General features: G+C 52.9%; 1 protein-coding gene across 3 annotated transcripts; it reads left to right on the top strand.

Moving 5' to 3' along the window:
* The first annotated feature begins 789 nt into the window (after nucleotides 1-789).
* On the top strand, nucleotides 790-23683 carry PHLDB3 (pleckstrin homology like domain family B member 3). Of its 3 annotated transcripts, none has more exons than XM_045442119.1 (16): nucleotides 790-915; nucleotides 1426-1823; nucleotides 2477-2659; nucleotides 2880-2978; nucleotides 4396-4524; nucleotides 4762-4923; nucleotides 5895-6005; nucleotides 6167-6250; nucleotides 6607-6717; nucleotides 15568-15667; nucleotides 15839-15929; nucleotides 16012-16099; nucleotides 16851-16907; nucleotides 21106-21325; nucleotides 21944-22029; nucleotides 23254-23683. In XM_045442119.1, exons 2-16 carry the CDS (start codon nucleotides 1563-1565, stop codon nucleotides 23386-23388), a joined length of 1917 nt encoding a protein of 638 aa, XP_045298075.1. In that variant the 5' UTR covers nucleotides 790-915; nucleotides 1426-1562; the 3' UTR covers nucleotides 23389-23683. The 3 variants fall into 3 exon arrangements, with proteins under 3 accessions (XP_045298075.1, XP_045298076.1, XP_045298074.1); XM_045442118.1 differs by having other exon boundaries at nucleotides 791-915; nucleotides 2880-3017; XM_045442120.1 differs by lacking the exon at nucleotides 23254-23683 and having other exon boundaries at nucleotides 2880-3017; nucleotides 21805-22029.
* The last annotated feature ends 744 nt before the right edge of the window (nucleotides 23684-24427 follow it).

The following is a 24427-nucleotide window of genomic DNA, read 5'->3' on the forward strand; positions in this document are numbered from 1 at the left end:
CGCATGGCCGGGTTCCTATCAGTGGTGACAATTATTGTAACTATCGTTTGGAATGATCTTCCAGGCACTTCCTGGCTGTGCCAGAGTGACAGTATGTCTAATGGTTAAGAACACAGACTTTCCAGAGAACAACTCCAGCTTTAAGATAAACAACATGTATAGACTTTGCGCACATTTGTCCCTCTCAGCCTCAGTTTCCCCAGCTATAAAATGGAGATGGTAACCCCTTTCTCATTAGGCTACTGTAAGGATGAAATTAACGTGTATAAAGTGTTTAGCACAGCTCCTGACATCCAATAATCCTTTCTCACGTGCCAGTTATTTTCCTGTTTTTGCCCAGAGAGGAAAGGGTCTGGCTGAGACCTTTAACCTCTGCCCTCCACTCCATAACAGATGGGGGGGGGGGGGCACACTTTCCCGGGCTGTGGGCGGGTCTCTGACTCAGCTCAGGGCACCCCCTCCCCTTGCCCAGCTCCCCAAACCGGTCGGAGCCCTTCTAAAGGGCTCATTAGAGGGGAGAGGCCCCTATCTCCCTTCCCCCCCCCCCCTTTTCTTTCAGGATTCCCGGGGTCTGGGCCTTAGGGAGGCATTTATACATAGGTGATCAAGACGACTAGCCCTTTAGGGGACAAGAACGGGGGGTGCTGGAGGCAGAGTGGGGGGTCGCGATGCTGGGTTTTCCAAGGGTGGGGCCGGTGGGGCCGGGATGGCCGGATGCCGCGGCCGCGGGCGGGGCAAGCTGGTCTCTCCCTCCTCCCTCGGGAGCTGTTGGACCTGTTGTCCCCCCCTCCACTTCCGGGCTGCTGGGGAGGGGGACAGAACAGCTTCTCTCCTCCCTCTTCCCCAGCCACCTGTCCTCTAGACAGAAAAGGCAGCGCCCGGAGCGCAGAGGGAAGCGCGCCGAAGCCTGAGCTGGTGAGGGGGCCGGGGCTGCGGGGTAAGACGGGGCTGGAAGCTCGGCCTTCTGGGCGCCCGGGGGAGGAGGGAGGCTGCAGTTTGGGAATCTAGCCCCGGGGAGGAGCAGAGGACGCAGACTCTCGGTTTGTGTAGAGAGGGAAACTAGGAGCCCCGACTCCCGGATCCCTGAGTGAGAAGGCAGGGGCGCTACTCCCCCTTCAGGTAGAGTCGGAGCCAAGTCTACCAGGCTCGGGAAAGGAGGATACGGGAGTCCGGACGCCGGAGTCCCGGAGGGAGAAGGAGATGGGATCGCTCTTGGGTGGTCTAAGGCATTGTGAGGGGCTGCCGGGAGGGTCCGAGGCTAGACCCTTGGGTAGGAGGGAGAGGCCAGTAGGGGGCGTGCTAAGACCCCGACTCAAATTCCGGTCTGGCCTTCGGGGGTGTGGCGCCCTGGGAGCCATCGAACCCCGCCCCCAGAAACTCCAGGCCACGCCTCCGAGTGCTCAGTTGCAGTCTTTGATCTCCTAGACCCGCCTCCTGGAGCTCTTTTCCACGCGCCCGAGCAGTCGGGAGCTGCTCTGGCCTCGTGGGCCACACCCCTACGCTGCCAGACCACGCCCCCGGAACGCAAGGGCCAGCCCACTCCGCCGGAGCCCGAAGCGGCCATGGGGACGCCGAGCGGCCCGGAGGAGGGGTGCCAGCCGCCTCCGGTACCGGAGTGCGACGCGGAGGACCGGCCCCATGGGGCTACGCAGCCCCAGGTGCACGCGGGGGACGCCCACAAGCCGGAGGCGCCCGAGGTCCCCGAGGCCCCCGAGGAGCCCCAGAGAGTGAAGGAGCTTCCCAGCGGCCGAGGAGCTGAGCAGCAGGCTGAGGAAGAGGAAGAAGTGGGAGAAGGCAGCAGCACGGAGAGCAGCCGCGACGCGGTGAGGGACCTGGAGGGCGAAGGAGGGGTCACGGGGGGACCCAGAGAGAGGCACTGGCGGGTGACAGAGGGACAGGTATAGAGAGACCCGGAGACAGGGAGACAAGGACAAGGACCCAAAAGAGACAGAGACAGAGGCTCAGAGAGATGAGGATAGAGACACAGACAGAAACCCAGAAACAAAGGACAGAGATGCTCAGAGAAACAGAAATTTTGAGAAAGGAAAATACTCTGAGAGGGACAGACCTAGCGATTCAGAGATAGAGACAGATACTAAGTCGGAGAGACAAAGCCCAAACAGAGGGAAAGACTCAGACCCGGGGGGGGGGGGGGGGGGGAGGGAGAGAGACAGAGAGACAGAGAGAGAGAGAGAGATCCGGGCCTATGAAAACGCAGCGCCGGGAATGGGACCTGGTATCCAAAAAGGCACCTTCTTTGAGTCGGCCACATACCCCCTCCCCTATTGCCAGCCCCTGGGCCTCCTCCCAGGCCGGGGGACACCGCACCTACACCCTCCCCCACTTGAATAACCGGGCGTGGCGACTGACTGGGGCTGATCAGGACCCCCAGTCCGGGGAATGCGGTGGGGAACGGACCTACCCGGTGGCTGAGGGGTGAGGCCTCCCCTCTTGACCACGCACCCTTCAACCTCAGGGGGAGGCTCCGCCCCCAGCACAGATCCCGGCCACGGCCCCCGCATCCACCCAGCCTGGAGAGAAGGTGCGAGGGGCCGCGCGGCGGCTTCGAGAGCAGCAGCTGGAGGCACTGACCCGCGTGGCCCTGATGGAGCAGCGAGTGAAGGAGCTACAGCGCCAGAGGAAGGAGCTGAGGATCGAGGTGAGGCCGCGGACCTCGTGGGAAGTCTGGCCCCAGCTCCAGGGAAGCCCTCAAGGCCAGGCTCCCAGGCCTTTCCTCCTGCGGAATCCGATTCTTAGGCCTCCGGCCCTATCCTCCCTCCGAATCCAAGAGCTCAGATTCCCAGGCGTCCGAGTGCCCCGCCTCCGCACCGTCCTCGGACCCAGGCCTCTGGGCCCCAGTCCTTGCATTCTCTCCACAGATGGAGGTGGAGGTAGCCCTTCTGCGGGGTGAGTTGGCTGGGGAGCGAGTGGCTGCCCGGCGCGAGGAGGAGCAACTCCGGGAGCTGCTTGGACAGCAGGTGGAAACGGAGCTGGGCAGCCGGGAACAGCGGGAACAGGTCTGGTCCTGCCGGACCTTCACCACCAGTTTCCTTCCTGTGGGACGGATATTCCTGGTGGTGCCCCTGGGACCCGAGCCCCAGGGTTACCCCCGTTCCCCAAGTGGGGATACTTGGTCTGGGTGGGGTGGGGAATGGGCAGATGTACTTGTTTTCCTTCTCCCTCCCTGACCATGATTCTAGAACCTGACTCACGGCGGGGATCGGGGGGGTGGGGTTGCGGGAGTGGGGTCTTCCTTCCCCCCCCGCCTCTTTGGTCTTTAAATGTCATACTGGGAAAAATGTCAAACCAACAAACAGAATAGTCAGATGGTGGCCGTGCCCACTGACTTCAGCAGTGATTAATCGTCCCGTTTTGTTTTCTGTCCCCCAATTTGCTTCCCTATCCCCAGTTTTAAACACCGATCCCAGCTATGATATTGTATGTAAATTCTTTAAGAACCTATTCGTTCTCTTTTTTTTATTAAATTTTTAAAAATTTTTATTTATTTTTAAGAGAGACAGAGCATGAGTGGGGGAGGGGCAGAGGGAGAGGGAGACACAGAATCCCAAGCAGGCTCCAGGCTCTGAGCTGTCAGCACAGAGTCTGATGCTGGGCTCGAACTCACGAACCCTGAGATCATGACCTGAGCTGAAGTCAGTCACCTGGGCGCCCCTCATTCTTTTTTTTTTTTTTTTAAGTTTATTTATTTACTTTAAAGTTTCTTTATTTATTTTGAGAAAGAGAGAGCTCAGGGGAGGGACAGAGAGAAAGAAGGAGACAGAGAAACCCAAGTGGGCTCCACGCTGTCAGCACAGAACCTGATGCAGGGCTTGAGCCCACAAACTGTGAGATCATGACCTGAGCCAAAATCAAAAGTTGGATGCTCAACCAACTGAGCTACTCAGGCGCCCCCTAAGTTGATTTATTTTGAGAGAGAGAGAGCGCACAGGGGAGGCGCAGAGAGAGATTTCCAAGGAGGCTCTGCACTGTCAGCACAGAGCCCAACGTGGGGCTCGATCCCACAAACCCATCAGATCATGACCTGAGCCGAAATCAAGAGCCGGAGGCTTAACTGACTGAGCCACCCAGGCGCCCCTAAATGTTCCCTGATTTTTGAGGCTTACCTTAAACTCCTCCCACCCAGGAAGTCTTGGATCACCCCTGAAGAAATTGCTCCCGACTCTCGATTCCCGGTCTCTGTGCCCCACTGCCCTGATTGTCTCAGTCCGTTCTGAGTGTAACGGACCCAGCCGTTACAGAGAGACAGAACCAGACAGATAGGGTCCCTGCACTCTGGGCCCTGGCACCCAGGCAGGCTTCTGAGTTCTGGCTGGGCTGGCCTCTGTTTCACTTCCTGTGTCCAGACTGTGGCTCAGAGCCCGGCTGTTCTTTCAGGAACAGAAGCAACTGAGCCAGGAGCGGGATCGGGTGGAGGCTCTTCGCCAGCGACTCCAGGAGGCCCAGGGACAGCTTGACTCACAGCCAGAGGACCAGCGTGAGCGACTTCTGCAGGGGGTGCAGGAGGTGAGGCTCCTCCAGATACACTCGGGGACCTGGGGTCTGAACCGTTCTTTCCTTCGGACCCAGACGTCCAGGCCCTCAGTCCCCTCCTCCCTCCCTTAGGAGTTCAGGCCCCAGCCCTGTAAGCCCCAGGACTCTGGAGGCTAGACCCCCAGGTCCCTCTTACCTCCTTGCCCGGGACTCCTGGCCCCGGCCCACTACCCCCTGGGCCCCAGTCTTTTTTTGCATTCCCGTCCGCAGATGAGGGAACAGCTGGATGTGGCCCAGCATGCCTACGAGGACCTAGAGTTCCAGCAGCTGGAGCAGGAGAGCCGGCGGGAGGACGAGGACCGGGACAGCCCCGGGGCCCGGGCACTGGACCCCAAGGTCCGGGAACTTCAGGCCAGCGTGGCGCAGCACAGGGTAAGTCGGGCTGGGCTGGCCCTGCCTCCCTCGCTGCTGCCCTCTGTCTCCTCCATTCCACGACTGGCCCTTTCTCTGTCCTCCTTTCCCGCCTGGGTCCCGTTCTTTGGAGCAGGGACAAGCGTTGATGTTTATGGAGCATTTACTATGTTCCAGGCACGGTCCTAAATGTTTCATGAGTCTTTGCTCATTGAATCATTCAAGAATCCTAGGAGGCACACCTTACCTTCTTTCCACTTTATAAGTACAGGAACTGAAGGTCAAGGTGCTCGAGTAATCTTTTCCAAAGGTCACTCAGTCTGTAGAGGATAGAGCTGGGATCTGAACCTACTCGGTCTTCGCCACTGCATTCTCTGCCTCTCAAACCCAAGTCCAAAAAGAGAACCCTGCCGGCCCTCTCTGGGAGTTTCGACCCTTCGACCTGTGCAAGGGTTGGACAGGTCCTACTGGAAAAAGTGACGTGTTTTGACTATATTTAGCACAAAGTTCTCTAAAGTTTTCAATTAGAAGGGTCTGACATGGGTCTCCTTTGCCCATCTCCACTTCTCCGTGTCACTGTCTCTTCTCCCTTCCTGTCTCACATAGCTTCTGTCTGTCTCCATTCTGTTGCGTCTTGTCTCTTTTCTCTGTATCTTTCTCTTGGGGGTCTGTCTCAGTCCTTCTTTTTTGTATCTATTCTGGTTTCTCTCTTTCTCTGTTCACCGCGGCTCTGTCTGGGTCTCTGTCTCCCTCGGTCTCTATCTGTACATCGGACCCTCCAGCCCCTCCAACCCATCCCAGGTCTCTTCTGGACCCCTAAAAGGGAAGAGGGCACCAGGGAGTTTAACTCTGAGCCCCCAGCTCCCAAGTCCCAGGGTCTCTGTTACGCGGTCCAACAAACCCCGGGCTCTCGAGGAGGACTTGGCTCTGTGGGAGCCAGCCGGGAGCCCTGGGGCAGCTGAGTGACCAGGTCACTCGGGTGTGCCCTGCAGCGCCGGATCCAGGTCTTAGAGGAGCAGCTCAAGGCGCTGGGGGAGCAGATGGCAGCTGAGAGCAGGGGGCTGAGCCAGAAGAAGGAGGAGGCCCTTGAGGCCCTGACGCAGGTAAGTCCTCCTGGAGGCCTGTGCAGCTGTCCTCACTTCCCTCTGGGGGCATCCCGTCGCCACGCGGCACCCCAGGATGTCTCCTGGCGTCAGGGAAGGCTGCTGGGACATCCCATTTCGACTGCGATATGGGAAGTGGTGATCACTTTGCTCTCCCTTAGGAACGGAGCCGACTGCTCCAGCTTAACTGCCTTCAGGGAACCCCCGGAGGGGACTTCTCTGAGTCCAGCCAGGCCCTCACTAAGGTAAGGGGATGTCCTGCACCTGTCAGCCCCTCCCCCCTCAGACCCAGGAGTCCAGGCCCCCAGACCCCTTCTCCCTTGGGATCTGCATTTCTCAGCCCCCTAAATGCGTTTACCTTTGGAACCCAGGAGTTCAGGCCCGGGAGCCCCCCCTCCGCCCTCCCAGGGGACCAATAAACAGTCTCTGCCCAGAGCCCTTGTTCCCTAAGACCAGGGTCTAGCCGTCTTGTCACCTTGAGCCTTTGTTTCTCCGTCTGAGAGATGGGTTGACACTGGAGCCACGGGCCAGAGCATCTGGGAACTGGTGGGTCATCTGTGATCTTTGCGACTCCCATTAACCTTCAGCCCCTCTCCTGAAGCTCCTGTTCACCCAGAAGACAGACCGCCAGCTGCTGGTGCTGCAGGACCCCGCCGCCCACACCGCCACCGCCACTTCTTCCTGCCTCTTCTCTGTTCACAGCTCCCTGCAGGTACCTTCCCCCCCATGTCTTCCTGTCACTGCGTCTCCAGAACTTTCACGGTGGCTCTCTCTGCCACGGGGGCATGGGGGACAGGGAGGCGTGATCGAGGGATATTTTAATTTAATTTTTATGAGGCTCAAGCTTCCTGTATCGATTTTCTTTCTTCTGCCTGATATCACCCCCCTCCCCCCCGCTCCCCGGGCAAAATGGAACTGGGTGCCCCCAGGAGGACATTTTATTTTTATTATTATTTTAAAAAATTAGTTACTTACTTTTTTAATAGAATTTTTTTTTCATTTAAATCCACATTAGTTAACATATAGTGTAGTAATCATTTCAGGAATAGAATTTAGTGGCTCATCATTTACGTTGAACACCCAGTGCTCATCCCAACAAGTGTCCCGCTTAATGCCCCTCACCCATTTAGCCCATCCCCCTCCCTCCAGCACCCCACCAGCAACCCTCAGTTTGTTCTCTGTATTGTTCAAACCATCTCTTACAGTTTGTCTCCCTCTCTGTTTTCTTATTATTTTTGCTTCCTTTCCCTCATGTTCATCTGTTTTGTATCTTCAATTCCACGTATGAGTGAAATCGTGTATTTGTCTTTCTCTGACTAATTTCGCTCAGCATAACACACTCTGGTTCCCTCCACGTAGTTGCAAATGGCAAGATTTCATTCTTTTTGATTGCCGAGTAATAACTCCATTGTATATAGATACCACATCCTCTTTATCCATTCATCCGTCAGTGGACATTTGGGCTCTTTCCATAACTTGACTCTTGTTGCTAGTGCTGCTATAAACATGGGGGTGCGTGTGCCCCTTTGAAACAGCACACCTGTAGCCTTTGCATAAGTGCCTCGTCGTGCAATTGCTGGGTCGTAGGGTAGTTCTATTTTTCAGTTTCTGAGGAACCCCCACACTGTTTTCCAGAGTGGCTGCACCAGTTTGCATTTCCACCAGCAGTGCAGGAATGTTCCCCCTTTCACCCAGGAGTGCATTTTAAAAGCAGCATTTTAAAAGATTGATAAAAAGGCCTCCTCTCTCCACCCCACTGGCCCCAGCCCCCCTCCCTGGCACAGCTACTTGTTTCTTGGGTACGCCTCCTTCCAGCTCTCCCTAACACTGGGGGTCCCCACTTATTAACGGGTTACAACATTCGTTGAAAGGGTTGTTGCTAACTCTTCGAAATGAAACAGAGTAGAGAGTGTCAGAGGTGGGCACGAGGTAGGGGTGAATATTAGGTGAAAAACTTTGTTTCAGGGGCGCAGTCGCGTCGTAAGCGCTTAGACATTGGCATATCACGTAAGCGTTTTTTTTTTTTAAAGTGTGTGGGGCGCCTGGGTGGCTCAGTCGGTTGAGCGGCCGACTTCGGCTCAGGTCATGATCTCGCGGTCCGTGGGTTCGAGCCCCGCGTCGGGCTCTGCTGACAGCTCAGAGCCTGGAGCCCGTTTCAGATTCTGTGTCTCCCTCTCTCTGACCCTCCCCCGGTCATGCTCTGTCTCTCTCTGTCTCAAAAATAAATAAACGTTAAAAAAAAAAGTGTGTATATCAGCCACTCGTTGGCTAACTTTTTTTTCCCCTAACTTCACACTCTACCATGGAGATTGTTTTCCACTGATACGTTTAGAGCTGCTCATCATTTTTAATGACTCTAACGACAACAGTATAAGCAATAGTAATGGTGACAGCTGACATTTGTTGAGTCCTTGGAGTGTGCCAGGCACCGTTTTATTTTATTTTATTTTTATGTTTTTTTTTGTTTTTTTTTTTTTAATGTTCGTTTATTTTTGAGAGAGAGGGTGCGCGTGAGCTGGGGAGGGCCAGAGAGAGAGGGAGACAGAGGATTCAAAGCGGGCTCTGCGCTGAGAGGGGAGAGCCCGATGCCGGGCTTGAACTCGGGAACCATGAGATCATGACCTGAGCTGAAGTCCGATGCTTACCCGGCGCCCCCCAGGCACTGTTTCAAATGCTTCGCATGGATTCACTCTTTTGGTCTTTGCAATGATACTACCAGGTGGGTTCTTGCCTCCATTTTTTTTTTTATAGGTGAAAAAAATGGAAGCAGGGAGGTGAAGGTAGTTAACTAACTGGAATGCAGCAGGGATGGGATTTGAACCCAGGCACTGTTTTCAGTGCACTAACCGCTCCAGGCTCTGGTGGGGTACAGAGGTCTGCACGGGGGGCATTGAGCCTGACCTCAATGGGGCTTTGGGGATTTGAGGCTTTTGTAGTTTACGCAATGCTGTTGTGAATACCCGTGTGTGCATGTGTCCTTTTTTGTACACACAGTGATACCATTAGTTAATATTAATTATTTTTTTTTTCAACGTTTATTTATTTTTGGGACAGAGAGAGACAGAGCATGAACGGGGGAGGGGCAGAGAGAGAGGGAGACACAGAATCGGAAACAGGCTCCAGGCTCTGAGCCATCAGCCCAGAGCCCGACGCGGGGCTCGAACTCACGGACCGCGAGATCGTGACCTGGCTGAAGTCGGACGCTTAACCGACTGCGCCACCCAGGCGCCCCAATATTAATTATTATTAACGTTATTGTATTGTCTGATATAATTATATGCAGCGTGTAATATGTAATATATAGTATTTATTAATTAGTAACAATCATGATTTTTCAAAAAAATTTTTAATGTTTATTTTTGAGACAGAAGGAGAGAGTATGAGTGGGGGAGGGGCAGAGAAAGAGGGAAACACACAATCCGAAGCAGGCTCCGGGCTCTGAGCTGTCAGCACAGAACCCGATGCGGGGCTCAAACTCACAAACAGTGAGATCACGACCTGAGCCAAAGTCAGATGCTCAACCGACTGAGCCACCCAGGCGCCCCAGCAATCATGATTTTTGAAGGCTTAAGGTAGGCCAGGGTCTGCTCTAAGCCATTTTATCTTATTTATTTATTTATGCACTCATTCATTCATTCATTCATTCTTTGTAAGTAGCTCCACGCCCAATATGGGGTTTGAACTCACCACACTGAGAGCAGGAGTCACATGCTCTACCCAACTGAGTCAGCCACGTGCCCTCTAAGCCATTTTATCATTTTGAAGCTATTATTTGGGAGTGAGAAGCAGTCATATATTGGCAGTGTGACATGGTACCATCTAATACATATACCATGAAATAAATCTATCTATAAAAAATATTTCCTTCTTTGCTCAGAAGAACCCCCAGAAGTAGGTCCCATTATTATCTGGGTGAAGGGTTTGCAGCTCTTCCGTATGGGAAATGAACTCTCCAGCTGGTTCCCCTGGCAGCCTGATAAAGGTGAAGTGACAACTGGGTTGCCAGGCAACACGACGTCGGGTAATTATGATCCTTAGAAGTAAATTGCATATCTATAAATACTTGCTGGGAGGCCCTGTCCATTCCTATGGAGTTATTACCTGAGCTGTTGGCTCCCGTGGGTCCTGTACCCACTGCGTGGATCTCATACCCACCTTGCGCCTGGATGTCACCTGGGGGAACGTTCCAGGCCCTCTCCTGGGTGTTCTGCACGAGGTCACTCACATCATCCTTGCACCAACCACAGCAGCAGGGTGGTGGGACGGCACTCACTTTACAGAGAGGAAATCAAGCCTGAGAAGACAGGAATCGCCAAGGTCACACTCCCAGGAAGTGGCCGAGATAGCTTTGAACCAGGTCTGCCTGTTTCCACGGCCCATGCCTTTCAGGAGGCAAGGGTGTCTCAGGAATCCTTCAGAATCCAAGTGGGCAATGTGGCTAATACTAGCTCGGAGGGAGCAGCTGGGGACCGCCGGGCACATCTTGAGCCCGGGGAGTATTTATTTACTCAGCCAGGTAAACACAGACAAATGAAGAGTATTAACAAACAATACTCTTCCTTGCTCCTTCCTCTCTGTGCCTCCAGGTCCTGTTAAATCCCTCCCAAATCCAACCCTCCCCCCACCTTCCCAGGATCACGTGATAGCTGAGAGTCCTCTGTTCTGCCACTTCCTAGGTGGTTGAACTGAGACATGTCTCTTTGCCTCAGTTTACTTAGCGGCCGAATGGGAATCACAGAACCCACTGGTTAGTGGCTAAAGTGCTCAGCATGATGCCTGGCACGCAGTAGGTGTTCGGTGAATGTGCTGCTGTTACTATGATTATAATTACAATTATTAGTAGTATTATAATTATTAGCGCCCTTCTTCCACCTACTCCCACCCTCATCTTTGGTTTGGGGACCCTAGACCAGCCACTTCATTGATAGCTCTCTCCACCTTACTTTTTGTCTCCCAGCAATCTGTTTCGCACACAACAGCCAGTGATCGCGACCCCTCCTCCTTCAGTCCTCCCCACCAAAAGCTGTCAGTGGCCCTCTGGGCCTCCTCACCTCAGCCTAGGAGTCCTTCCATGATGTGGCCCCTGCCCGCTTCTCACCACTGTCCCCCATACACGCTCTGCTGAGCTGCAGGAGCGCTGACCTGCCAACATCCCATACTTGCTCCTGCCTCAGGGCCTTTGCATTTGCTGCTGCTTCTACCTGAAACACTGTTCCCCTCAGTCTTCCCTGGCCAACTCTCATTCTTTGGGCCTTAGGGTCAACATCCAGACCCACCCTTCCAGTTGGAAGATGATCCTCCTTTCTGACACCTTGTTATCTTTACTCACAGCAATTTTAAAAAAAAATTTTTTTTTTTTGAACGTTTATTCATTTTTGAGAGACAGAGCATGAGTGGGGAAGGGGCAGAGAGAGGGAGACACAGAATCTGAAACAGGCTCCAGGCTCTGAGCTGTCAGCACAGAGGCCGATGTGGGGCTTGAACTCACAAACTGTGAGATCCTGACCTGAGCCGAAGTCGGACACTCAACCGACTTAGCCACCCAGGTGCCCCATCTCACAGCAATTTCTGATGATGCACTTACTTGTATGATGGTTTATTTAGTTCCTACAACGTAAGTGCCATGCAGACAAGGCTTGAGTCCACCTTGCCGACTCACTTCCTCAGTGCCAGGTGTCTAAGGTCTCAGCGAGGATGTGCTGGGAACATCTTTCGAAGCAAGGAAAGAGTGAACAGACATGGGCTCAGTTTCCTCCCTGTGAAGGGGAACGAAACTTTCCCAGCTCCTTGGGCTTTTACTTTTTTTTTTTTTTGATGTTTATTTATTTTTGAGAGAGATAGCATGAGCGGGGAGGGGCAGAGAGAGAGGGAGAGAATCTCAAGCAGGCTCCCTGCTGTCAGCACAGGGCCCAATGAGGGGATCGAACTCACAAAGCCGTGAGATCCTAACCTGAGCCAAAGTCAGATCCTTAACCGACTGAGCCACCCAGGAGCCCCCCTGTGGGCTTTTAGAAGTTTAGGTAACTCTGCAGAGTGCCAGGTACATCGTTAGGCATATAATGAGCACTTGATAAATACTCGAAGTTCTTATTTTTTCAAACTTAAAAAAAATTTTTTTAAATGTTTATTTTTGAGAGAAAGAAGAGAGGAAGTGAGAGCGTGAGCCAAGGAGGGGCAGAGAGAGAGAGAGAGAGAGAGAGAGAGGGTCCGAAGTGGGCTCTGTGCTGACAGCGGACAGCCCAATGCGGGGCTCGAGTTCGCCATCCTCAAGGTCATGACCTGAGCCACCCAGGCGCCCTGGAACTTTTTTTTTTTTTTTTTTTTGGTTAGAGATAGCATGAGTGTAGAAAATCACGTGGAACACTTACACAGCTTAATGATTACATGGGAACACTCTGGAACTGCCAGCTATGTCAGGAGGTAGACCCAACAGCTGCTCTGGAAACCCGCCGCATGCCCCTGAATGATGACCCCCTCCGCCTCCTAGAGAGTGGCCACCAGCCTGACCTTTACATTATCTATAGTCTCTCTCTTTGCTTTCAAGTTCCGTCAGTTAAGTGTGTGTCCCTACACACTATAGTTTAGTCTTCCTTTTTCTTTTTCTTTCTTCACCAATTCATTGCAATACTTCTGTTGAGAGACTTGCCTTCCTTTACTGTTACTAACTCACGGATTAAATATCTTTTTTTTTTTTTTAATGTTTATTTATTTTTGAAGGAGAGAGAGAGTGTGAGTGGGGGAGGGGCAGAGAGAGAGAGACAGACAGACAGACAGACAGATAGACAGAATCCGAAGCAGGCTTCAGGCTCCCAGCTGTCAGCACAGAGCCCGACGCAGGGCTCGAACTCATGAACCAAACCACGAGATCATGACCTGAGCTGAAGTCGGACGCTTCACCGACTGAGCCACCCAGGCACCCCACAGATTAAATATCTTGATGAGTTGTGATCTACAGCAGTGAGTACCCTTGCTGGTGCTCAAATTATGCCGTGTATTGTTTTTATTATTCTTTTAAAAAATATTTTATTTTGGGGGCACCTGGGTGACTCAGTGGGTCAAGCGGCCGACTCTTGATTTTCGCTCAGGTCGTGATCTCACGGTCGGGAATTTGAGCCCTGCGTGGGGCTCTGCGCTGACGATGCGGAGCCTGCTTGGGATTCTTTCTCTCCCTCTCTCTCTCTCTCTGCCCCTCCCCTGCTCAGGCTCTCTCCATCTCTCAAAACTAAAAAAATAAACATTAAAAAAACCCACACATCATTGTTTAAGGAAAGGTTTTATTTTAGGGGCGCCTGGGTGGCTCAGTTGGTTGAGCGTCCTACTCTTTAGTCTTGGCTCAGGTCATGAACTTGTGGTTTGTGGGAGCTGCTTGGGATTCTCCCTCCCTCTCTCTCTGCCCCTACCTCACTTGTGCACATGTGCATGTTCTCTCTGTCTGAAAATAAATAAACTTAAAAAAATAAATAAAAATTTTTATTTTTAAGTAATCTCTATACCCCACATGGGGCTCAAACTTACAACCCCGAGATCAAGAATCACCTGCTTCACTGGCTGAGCCAGCCAGGAGCTTTTATGATTATTTTTTTTTTAATGTCTGTTTGTTTTTGAGAGAGAGACAGAGAGTGCAAGCAGGGGAGGGGCATAGAGAGAGGGAGACACAGAATCTGAATGGGGCTCCAGGCTCTGAGCTGTCAGCACAGAGCCTGATGCGGGGCTCGAACTCACGAACTGTGAGATCTTGACCTGAGCTGAAGTTGGATGCTTAACTGACTGATCCCCCAAGGCGCCCCAAGGCGCTCCTATTTTTATCATTCCTTATTATCTATGCAGAGTTGCTGTTTTTTCTTTCTTCTTTTTTTTTTATAAGTTTATTTATCTTGAGAGAGAAAGCAGCAGCAGCATGGGGGGGGGGGGGTGGCGCAGAGAGAGAAGGAGAGAGAATTCCAAGCAGGCTCCGCACCCTGAGTGCAGAGCCCGATGCAGGGCTCTATCTCTCCAACCGCAGGACCATGACTTGAGCCAAAATCAAGAGTCAGACCCTTAACAGACTGAGCCACCCAGGCAATCCTGTTTTTTTCTTTTTAGAATGATTTCATTGTTCTTTCTTTTTCTTTCTTTCTTTCTTTCTTTCTTTCTTTCTTTCTCTCTCTCTCTCTCTCTCTCTCTCTCTCTTACTGTCAAATAAGTTTGTCTTCATTTTTTAGTAACTTTTTATTTTGAAGTAATGTAAGACTTATAGAAAAACTCCAGAAATAGTAGAAGGAATTCCTATACACCTGGCATTCAGGTTCTGTAATTAACATTTTACCACATTTGACATTTGCTTTCTTATCCTTTCTCTCCATACACACACACACACACACACACGCACACACACTTTATTATCTTTCTCTGCAGCATGATTCCCCTTTACCCCTAAACCCTTCCTACATTTATTACCTAGGGTCAAGGTCACTCTCTTATAAAACCACAGTGCAGTGATCAAATTCAGGAAACTAACACTGAGATAATACTAGTAAAATAACCAGATTGTATTCGTATTTTGTCAGCTGTTCCACCGTTGTTTTTTCTAGCAAAAACCAAAGTTTTTTCTGGTCCAGGAGCACAGGTTACATTGGGTTGTTATGTTTATTTATTTTTTTAAAGCCAGAATTCCCCTTGTTCAACGTTTGAAGGGTATGGCAGGATATTCAGAGATGACTCTCCCACCCTTGTTTCCGTCCATCAGTCCACCTCCTGGGCACAGCCTGGGTTACCAGTTTATTTATTTAGAGAAAGAGATAGAGAGAGTGAGCAGGGGAGGGGCAGAGGGAGGAAGACAGAATCCCAAGCAGGCTCCGTGCTGTCAGCGCAGAGCCCGACACCGGGCTCGAACCTACAAACTGTGAGATCGTGACCGGAGCCAAAATCAAGAGTCAGCCGCTTAACCACCTGAGCCACCCAGGTGCCCCTAGAGTTCATCCATTTAAAGTGTACAATCCAGGGGCGCCTGGGTGGCTCAGTCGGTTGGGCGTCTGACTTCGGCTCAGGTCACGATCTCACGGTCCGTGAGTTCGAGCCCTGCGTCGGGCTCTGTGCTGACAGCTCAGAGCCTGGAGCCTGTTTCCGATTCTGTGTCTCCCTCTCTCTCTGACCTTCCCCCGTTCATGCTCTGTCTCTCTCTGTCTCAAAAATGAATAAACGTTAAAAAAAATTTTTTTTTAATAAAAATAAAAAGTACAATCCAGTGGTTTTTAGTATATTCACACACAGAGTGGTGCAGCCATCCCCACGATCCATTTTACAGCGTATTCATCACCCCCAGAAGAAACCCTGCATCCTATAGCTGTCACCCCTCAATGTCCTCTTCCCACATCCCCTGGCAACCACGAATCTACTTCCTGTCTCTAAATCTGCCATTCCGCACCTTGCCCTGTGTGGTCCTTGGTGACTAGCTGCTTTTCCCCAGCATCACATGTACAGTGGCTTTCTGATAGGAGCCGAGTAGCTACTGGTTTTCCTTGGCGGTCCTCCGGCTTACCAGTTGAGACTGTTGTGTGCATGGGCCTTGTGTGTTTGTTTGTAGGGCTCCATCGGCCTCCAGAGGACTGGAAGCCTGCCCCGGAAGAGGGGAGAGAGAGCGAGCCAGAGGGGATCCCCCCGACCTCTATCCCTCCACTGTACTGGTGAGGGTCTCCCCGCACCTCCCCCCCCCCCATTATTCCCACGTACCTCCTTCCCCCCCCCCCACCACCCTTCCCCTGGCAACGATGGAGGAATCTGGATGCCTGTAAGGGGTGGGGGGTGCTTAGACAAGGGAGCATCCTGGTCCCCTAGCCCCAGCCCTTCTTTTCCAGGACCCCTGCAGGCCTCGGCCCTCCCAGCAACATCGGAAGACTCTGGAAGACACCCACTCTATCAGCTGCTGAACTGTGGCCCTGGGAACAGGTGAGACGTCAGGGAGAAGGTGGGGAAACGGGAAGAGCCCAGGCCACTGGAGCCTGCCCTGGTCTCTGTTCCCTCCTCCCAGCTGTGGGGCCCTCCACCCAGACATCGCCCGCATGGAGCGGCTCCTGCAGCAAGCTGTGGCGGAAAGGGAGCGACTGCTCAAGGCCAGGGTGAGACCCCAGCCCCTCCTGCTTAGGGTCAGGAGATCCTACTCCAGCCCCTCCTCCCTCAGACCCAGGAGTCCAGACCCCCAGCCCCTCCCCTTTCAGACCCAGGGATCCAGGCCCCCCCAGCCCATCCCCCCTCAGACCCAGGAGTCCAGGCCCCCAGCCCCTCCCCTTTCAGACCCAGGGATCCAGGCCCCCCCCAGCCCATCCCCCCTCAGACCCAGGGGTTCAGGCCCCCCAGTTCCCTCCTCCCTCAGACCCAGGAGTCCAGGCCCCCAGCCCCTCCCCTTTCAGACCCAGGGATCCAGGCCCCCCAGCCCATCCCCCCTCAGACCCAGGAGTCCAGGCCCCCAGCCCCTCCCCTTTCAGACCCAGGGATCCAGGCCCCCCCCAGCCCATCCCCCCTCAGACCCAGGGGTTCAGGCCCCCCAGTTCCCTCCTCCCTCAGACCCAGGAGTCCAGACCCCCAGCCCCTCCCCTTTCAGACCCAGGGATCCAGGCCCCCCCAGCCCATCCCCCCTCAGACCCAGGAGTCCAGGCCCCCAGCCCCTCCCCTTTCAGACCCAGGGATCCAGGCCCCCCCAGCCTATCCCCGCTCAGACCCAGGGGTTCAGGCCCCCAGCCCCTCCCCTTTCAGACCCAGGGATCCAGGCCCCCCCCAGCCCATCCCCACTCAGACCCAGGGATCCAGTAAGTTTTCCCCCACTTCTTATTGGTTAGCATCCTCATTGAGTCCTTCCTCCCGAACCCACAGGAAGGGATGAGAAGAAGCACAGAAGGTTCCTCAGGCCCTGTTGTACCTGCCATCATGGTCAGTCCACCCCTGCCCTCAGCCTCACCTCCCTGCTCTGTTTCTGCCCTGGCCTCTGCCCTTTATCTCACCCTCTCCTCTCCTCGAAAGGCATAGAAAAGTGACCTTGGCAAGGGGAGGGGAACTCAAAAGGCCTGGTTTCTGTTCCCACTCTGTCCATGACATGTCCTCGGGTAGCATGCTCTACTTCTCTGTGCCTCAGTTTCCTCTTCTATAAGTAGGTGACAGTGTCAGCAGTTACTGTAGAATGAGGGCAACTATATGCTGAGGCTTTTCAAAACTTTTAAAAATGTGTTCGATTCTTTAAAAAACTTCACTATACAAATATTCAAGCATATGCAGAGGTAGAATAGATTGATAAGCCCCTGTATACCCAACATGCAGCTTTGGTGATTATCAGTCTTTTTTCTTTTTTTTTTTTTTTTTTTTCCTTTTTTAAAGATTTTTTTTTTCTTAAGTAATCTCCACACCCAACGTGGGGCTTGAACTTACAACCCCAAGATCGAGAGTTGCACGCTCCACCAACTGAGCCAGCCGGGCGCCCCAGTGATAATCAGTTTTGAATCTTGTTTGACTTGCCAGCTTTGTTTTACTGATCCCTCACCTACTTCCCATCTTGCACTGGAATATTTTAAAGCATTTTTTTTAATGTTTATTTATTTTTGAGAGAGAGAGACAGAGCATGAGCAGGGGAGGAACAGAGACAGAGGGAAAGACAGACAAGCAGGCTCCAGGCTCTGAGCTGTTAGCACAGACCCCAATGCAGGGTTCGAACCCACAAACCATGAGATCGTGACCTGAGCTGAAGTCCCTCGCTTAACTGAGCCACCCAGGTGCCCCATGCACTGGAATATTTTAAAGCAAATTCAGACATTGTGTCATTTCGTCCGTACCTCACTGTGTATCTCCAATAGGTAAGTTCTCTTTTCAACATAACAAAAATCCCATTGTCATACTTTATGAGATGATTAATAATTCTGTAACATTCTAATGTGTGATCCATATTCACATCTTCCTAATTGTCACCGAAATGTCTTTTTATGGTTGGTTATTCAAATCTGGATCCAAACAAAGTACACACAATGCGTTTAAAATGTCTCCTAAATCTCTAATACTAAGAACCCTCTCGGGCGCCTGGGTGGCTCAATTGGTGAAGCATCGACTTCGGCTCAGGTCATGAGGATCTCCAGGTTCATGGGTTGAGGCCCCGCCTCAGGCTCTGTGCTGACAGCCTGGAGCCTGCTTTGGATTCCTTGTCTCTTTCTCTCTCTCTCTCTCTCTGTCTCTCTCTCTGCCCCTTCCCCATTCTTGCTCTGTATCTCTCTCAAAAAATAAATAAAAACATTAAAAAAAAAAAAAAAAAAAAGAATCCTCCCTCCCTACTTTTTAAAAAATGCCATTAATTGGTGGGGAAAAAAAATTGAGTCATGTATCCTGTAATTTTGCATATTCTGGATTTAGCTGACTGTTCCTCATTAAAATTCTATTTTTATCTATGCTAATAGCATGAATACAAATGCTTTGCATTGGGGGAAGTGAGGGTCGCCCATTGTACTTCTGGAGGCCCAAGCAATGGAGGCCCAAGCGTTTTCTCTTGCTGAGAAGACTTCGAATCTTATTCTATACTTCTCCACGTGCACCGATCGAACCATATTTTGTGAATTTATTTTTCCCGTAAATGATCACTTTGTTCCCAACCTGCCTTTTGTTTTCTCAACCATCTGTCCTTTCCTTATTATTATTACTTTGTTTTCAACCAATATTTGAGCGCCTACTGTGTGGTAGACCCTGGGGTACGGCAGTGACCCAAATGACAGTCCCTGCCCTGGGGGAAGCTGGCGTTTAGGGAGGCACATCGAAAAAACACCAGCATCAATGAGTAAAATAAACAGCGTGTCAGGGGCTGATAAGAGCCAAGGAGTAAAATATACCGGGAAGGGCAGTGGAGCCTTCGGGCTGTCAGGCATGAGCTCTGCCTCATTAAAAATGAAGCAGTCCTGCTTTGGAGCATCGTCATTTATTCATCAGCCCCCTGCTTTGTGCCTGGTCGCGCCTCCCCCACCCCCACCCCAGTTGCACCCCAGGCCGCCTTCTTGTGCGCATGCCCGGTCTCGGGGCTGGGACCCGGAACAAGAGCTCGAGAGCTTGTCCTTGAAACACCCTCGCGAGGAGGGTGCTGTGATAGCCCCGAATTTCAGCACAGGGGAACCGAGGCTCCTAGAGGGGCAGGGGTTCCGTGGGGGTGACATGGAGGGGCAGCGGTGGAGTGGCGAGTCCCGAGCCCGTCTATTCTCCTGGATTGGGGCCCCGCTCTGCCACGTCCTACCTGGGTAACCTTGGTGAGTCACTGCCTGTCTAGAAGCCTCAGTTGCCTCATCTGGGAAATGGGGACAATAGACGGTGTTTTGGTTTTGGTTTTGGTTTTTTCTGTTTTGTTTTTGTTTTTTTGTTTTTGAGAGGAAGGAAGGTGACCACCACTGTGATCACTTCCCACAGTGCTGAACACGGAGTGAGACCTTTCATACACATTGGTGACCGTTAGTGTAACTGTCTGGATTTGGCGACAGGACCCATAGAAGATTCCAGGCCCCGCTGGCTGACCTTGTAACTGCTTCTTCCCCTCCTATGCATTCCTCCAGCTCCTCTGCACCTGCCCTCCACCTTCCCCATCTCCATGCAGGGAGTCTCCTCTATTTCTCAACCCTCCTTGCTCTGGCCTTACTTCTGTTTCCTCAACTCGTTTTCTCAGCCCTTGATACCCAAGGCGTGGCCCATGGGCCAGCAGCACTGACCCCTGGGAGCTTGTTAGACATGCAGAACCTCACACCCACCCCTGACCGAACCCGAGGCAGCATTTAAAAATTTTTTTTAATTTAATTGTATTGTTTTTATTTAAAATTTTTTTTTTCAACGTTTATTTATTTTTGGGACAGAGAGAGACAGAGCATGAACGGGGGAGGGGCAGAGAGAGAGGGAGACACAGAATCGGAAACAGGCTCCAGGCTCTGAGCCATCAGCCCAGAGCCCGATGCGGGGCTCAAACTCACGGACCGCGAGATCGTGACCTGGCTGAAGTCGGACGCTTAACCGACTGCGCCACCCAGGCGCCCCGTATTGTTTTTATTTTAGAGAAAGAGAGAGCAAGCATGTGATCGGGGGAGAAGGCAGAGGGAGAGAGAGAAAGAGAATCTCAAGCAGGCTTCACGCTTGAGAAGGGACTCTATTCCACGACCCTGGGATCATCACTCCAGCTGAAATCAACCGACTGATTTCAGTTGGGACGATCAACCTACTGAGCCATCCAGCCCCCCCCCCCCCCCCCCCCCCCCCCCCCGTGGCTGCATTTTTAACGAAATTCCTAGGGGGTCTGCCTGTGCGCTCAAGTCTGAGACACAGTGCTCTGAGCCTCAGTGTGACTGTGGGGGATTATACCATTCTTTGCAGGGAAAAGAATAGGTGCTATCAGGCTGGGCCTTACGAACAGTAGACACTTTCATTGCCTTAATTTTTTTCCCTTCTATGGCCACCAGAGATGATCGCTGTGCTTGGTGAATCCTGGCTCTGTCGGCTCTAGCTGTGTGACTTGGGCCTAGTGACTTAACCTCTCTTGAGTCTTGGTTTCCACATCTATAAAATGGGGGTAATAATGTACTTACGTCCCAAGAGAGTTTGAGGGGGCCGAGGGATTATCCCTATAAAGCGCTTAGCACAGGTAAGAATTGCTGATTTCGTCACAAGAATAACCACAATAGTAGTAGAAACTGCTCTCAAGGATTGATCACTGATTTGGTCCCTGTTGCACAGGATATGAGGGTCCCACTGGGCTCCCTCACTTCTCTGACATAGCTCTTGTGTTTCAGAGTGAACTCTAGGGGCGGGAAGACCTACCACCTAGAAGCCCTGTGATACCTCGGGTGGATTATTTTATATTTTTGTACCTCAATTTGCTCATCTGTAAAATGGGGCTCCTAGTAGCCCGGTTCCCAAGGGCAGTCCTGGGGAGTCAAGTTGTTGCTGCTAGAAAGCCCTGGGCAAGGTGCCATGGTCCAGAAACGTAGCTGCCAGATCACGATCATTCTCATGATGGCCACTCTGGATACTGCTGTTGAAAGGCTGTGGCGGGCCTCACAGGTGAGCTGCAGGACCGCCCCCTCCCTGACCCTTTGATGTCAGCCGCCCCCTTCTCTTCCTTCCTCAGGCCCCGCCCACGCCCCCACCCCCGCCCCCAGGCCCCCGGGTCTTGGACCTCAGGCAGCACCTGGAACGCTGGGGCCACAACCCGGAGAACTGCCCGCACGTGAGGGTGTCGGGGGGCTGCTGCCGCGGATCCCTGGTGAAGATGGGCGGCCGCATTAAGACCTGGAAGAAACGGTGGTTCTGCTTTGACCGCCAGGCGCGCCGTCTGGCCTACTACGCCGGTAAGCCCCGCCTGGCCGCCTGGGACCCGGGACCCCAAGACCCTGGAAGTGGCCACAGCGGAGGCCTTCCCCACCGAGCGCCTAAGAGACACCCCCCCCCCCCCGCCCCCTTCTATCTTAAGCCCACGAGTCTGGCTCCCCAGCCCCAGGAGCAACCTGGAATCCAACCCCCCAGCCCTCCTCAGTAACACGGGTGACAGTTTCATACAATTCTGGCCCCCCAGACCCCATTTCCCTAAGACACCCGGGAAGAGTCTGAACCGACATTGTCCGGGTCCTCCCCCACCCTCAACACCCAGGGGTCCAGGCCCCTCACCCTCCCTCTCCAGGAGAGTCCATGATTCTCAACCTCTCCCTGAGTCTCTTTTCTTCTCCAAGACCAAGGCACTCAGGGACCTAGGACTCCGGCTCCCCAGACCCCATTCCCCAGTCCTGTCAGTCTCCCTTCCAACCTCAACATTCACCCACCTCCCAACCAGGGTATTTTAGGGACCTTCAGACTCTGTCACCAGTCCCTCACCCCAGCACCAGTCTCTGGACTTGGGTCTGGCCATCCCCGCCCTGAGGCACAGATGCAAACCTCTCACTGGCTGTTTCTCCCTCACCTCCCTCCACCAGACAAGGAAGAGACCAAGCTCAAAGGCGTCATCTACTTCCAGGCCATAGAGGAAGTCTATTACGACCACTTACGCTGTGCCTTCAAGGTGAAGCCCTCGTGTGGTGCCCCCTGCCCTCCTGGTCAGAGCCCCTGCAGTCAAACCTTAGCTTGTCCCTGGGAAAGGCCACCCAGAGACTGCACCATCAGGGTACTCCATCCAGCACAAGAGCCCACCAGTCATCTCACTGCAGCAACCAAAAATTAACAGCCCAGTCTCTGGCTCTCTGCCACTGTTACTTGTCTTGGGGCAAAAAAAAAAAAAAGATCTAGAGCAAAAATTTGGCAGGCTCTGATGCCAAGCTGGGAATGAATGACTGAAGACGGCAGGGTGAGGACCCAGGCAGCCTGGGACCATCTTAAGGAGATGATCGTTTCTCAGCCTCTGCCCATAGTTGCCACATGGTGTCACTTCATACTCTATTACCCTAGAGAACTCAGGAATTCGAAACTTGTACAAGTGTAGTGCCAGAAATGTAAATGTTGGCAACTGGTGTAGTATTTAGAGAGCTCTGGAGAGCAACCGACTATGGCCTTTTATTTTTTAGGAATGTTTATTTTTGAGGGAAGGGAGGGGGAGAGGCAGAGAGAGAGGGAGGCACAGAATCTGAAGCAGGCTCCAGCTCTGAGCTGTCAGCACAGAGCCCAACTCGGGGCTCGAACTCACGAACCGCGAGATCATGACCTGAGCCCAAGTTGGACGCTTAACCAACTGAGCCACCCAGGCGCCCTGACTATGGCCTTTTAGAGCTTAGATTGGAACCCCAGCTGTGGGACCTCAGGAAAATGACTTCCCTTAGCCAGCTTTATTTTTCTCACCTCCAAAATGGGCATAGTTCAACCCCGTTTCCTCAGAGTTGAGAAGGTTAACAGCAGGCAGTGGGCGTAAGGGATTTACTCAGTTCAGGGCTGGCAAGTAGGTACTTAATAAATGGAGTGTAGATACTAGCTTTCCCCAGTGACAAACCTGGAGAACCTAGATTCTGGAAAGGGGAAATTTGAAAGCTTGTATTTCTAATATATAAGGTAGACTACAAAGGGGACATGAGCCCTCCATCTAAATTCCTCCTGCTCCCCAAATTCGAAGCCTCCGAATGTTAATTCGTTTGGTTTTCATAACCCAGTGAGGTAGGTAGCATTATTTACGAAGACAGATGGGGGACTTGGTTCAGAGAGCCTAAGTAACGTGTCCAGTGCCACCCAGCACATAAGTAGCAAGGCTGGGATTCGAACCCAAATGCCCTCGTAACCACCTTCACTCTGCTTACTCCAGAGCCCCAACCCTCGCCTGACGTTCTGCGTGAAAACCTACGAACGCCTCTTCTACATGGTGGCACCGAGCCCCGAGGCCATGCGCATCTGGATGGACGTCATCGTGACCGCCGCGGACGAGAATCACGCCCCCTGAGGGGCCCCGCCCTCCCGGGGGGCGTACTGGCGAGGCTCCGCCCCCGCCCCGCCCCGCCCGCGGCCTCGCCTGCTGTCGAAAAACCCCGGGCCCGCCCCTTCGGAACTTCGGGAACCCTGCAGGTGCCGCGGCTCGGCGGGCCCGAGCCGCGGCGTTTGGGGCTGCGGGTGCCTTCCCGCTACGGGAAGCCAGCCTCAGGGGCCCTGCCCCGGGCAGGAGGAAGATTGCAGGGGCGGGAAGGAACTATTTATTGGTGCTCCTGTGATACCGAATTAAACACGGAGGAAAACAGTGATTGCTGCCGTGGTTTCTAGCACAGGCGTCCCGGGCCCCTTCCTAGGCAGGATGTCCGAGTTATAGGTATCTCTGAGCGCGAAGCGTCCCACGGCCGGTTCTCCTCTCTTTAGGAATGGAGGCCTTCATCATTAAGGTCAAGGCGGGGCGGGGAGAAGGCGGTGGGGAGGCATGCGTCTCTAGTCTTTGGTAATTTTGCTATTTTCAGTTTGTGGGACCCCCCCTCCCCTCTTCCACCCTTTTTGACTTGACTGAGCTCTTGGCAATTTCTAGGAACTTCTAGGCTCCTGTCCTCCAGGCCTTGGCACATAATTATTCCCTGTACCTGCCCTTGACCAGCTAGCTCCTCGTTCCTCAGGTCTTCTTTGGGATGTCCCCTCCTTCAGGAAGCCCTTCGTGGCTCCCTCAGCTGGGCCAGGCATCCCACTTTGAGCTCCCCTCTCCCATCCCTGAACACCCTAGGTCATCACTGGTAATGGGTCTGCGTCCCTTATGGACTGGGAGTCCCATGAGGTCAGAACCAGAGGTGTCCTGGTTACTGCCATGTCCTCAGCACCATAGGACACGTTTCATTCCATGGAAGCGGAGGAAAAATGCTTCCCTTTCACCTCTTGGTCTTTGTTCATACTGTTCCTTTTGCTTAGGCACTTTTCCTCAGTCCACCCTACTACTCATCACTTAGGTCATAGCTCAGGTGGTTCCTTCTCCAGGAGGCCTTCCCTGACTTTCCGGGCTGAGACAGGTG

The sequence above is a fragment of the Leopardus geoffroyi genome, chromosome E2 (genome assembly GCF_018350155.1).
Source record: "Leopardus geoffroyi isolate Oge1 chromosome E2, O.geoffroyi_Oge1_pat1.0, whole genome shotgun sequence".
Lineage (NCBI taxonomy): Eukaryota > Metazoa > Chordata > Mammalia > Carnivora > Felidae > Leopardus > Leopardus geoffroyi.

Coding starts and splice junctions, on each gene's coding strand:
- PHLDB3 (XM_045442118.1), top strand. CDS start 1,563: ATGGGGACGCCGAGCGGCCCGGAGGAGGGGTGCCAGCCGCCTCCGGTA. Junction 6,718..15,567: donor CTGTTCACAGCTCCCTGCAG/GTACCTTCCCCC, acceptor GTTTGTTTGTAG/GGCTCCATCGGCCTCCAGAG. Junction 16,100..16,850: donor AGCGACTGCTCAAGGCCAGG/GTGAGACCCCAG, acceptor CCGAACCCACAG/GAAGGGATGAGAAGAAGCAC.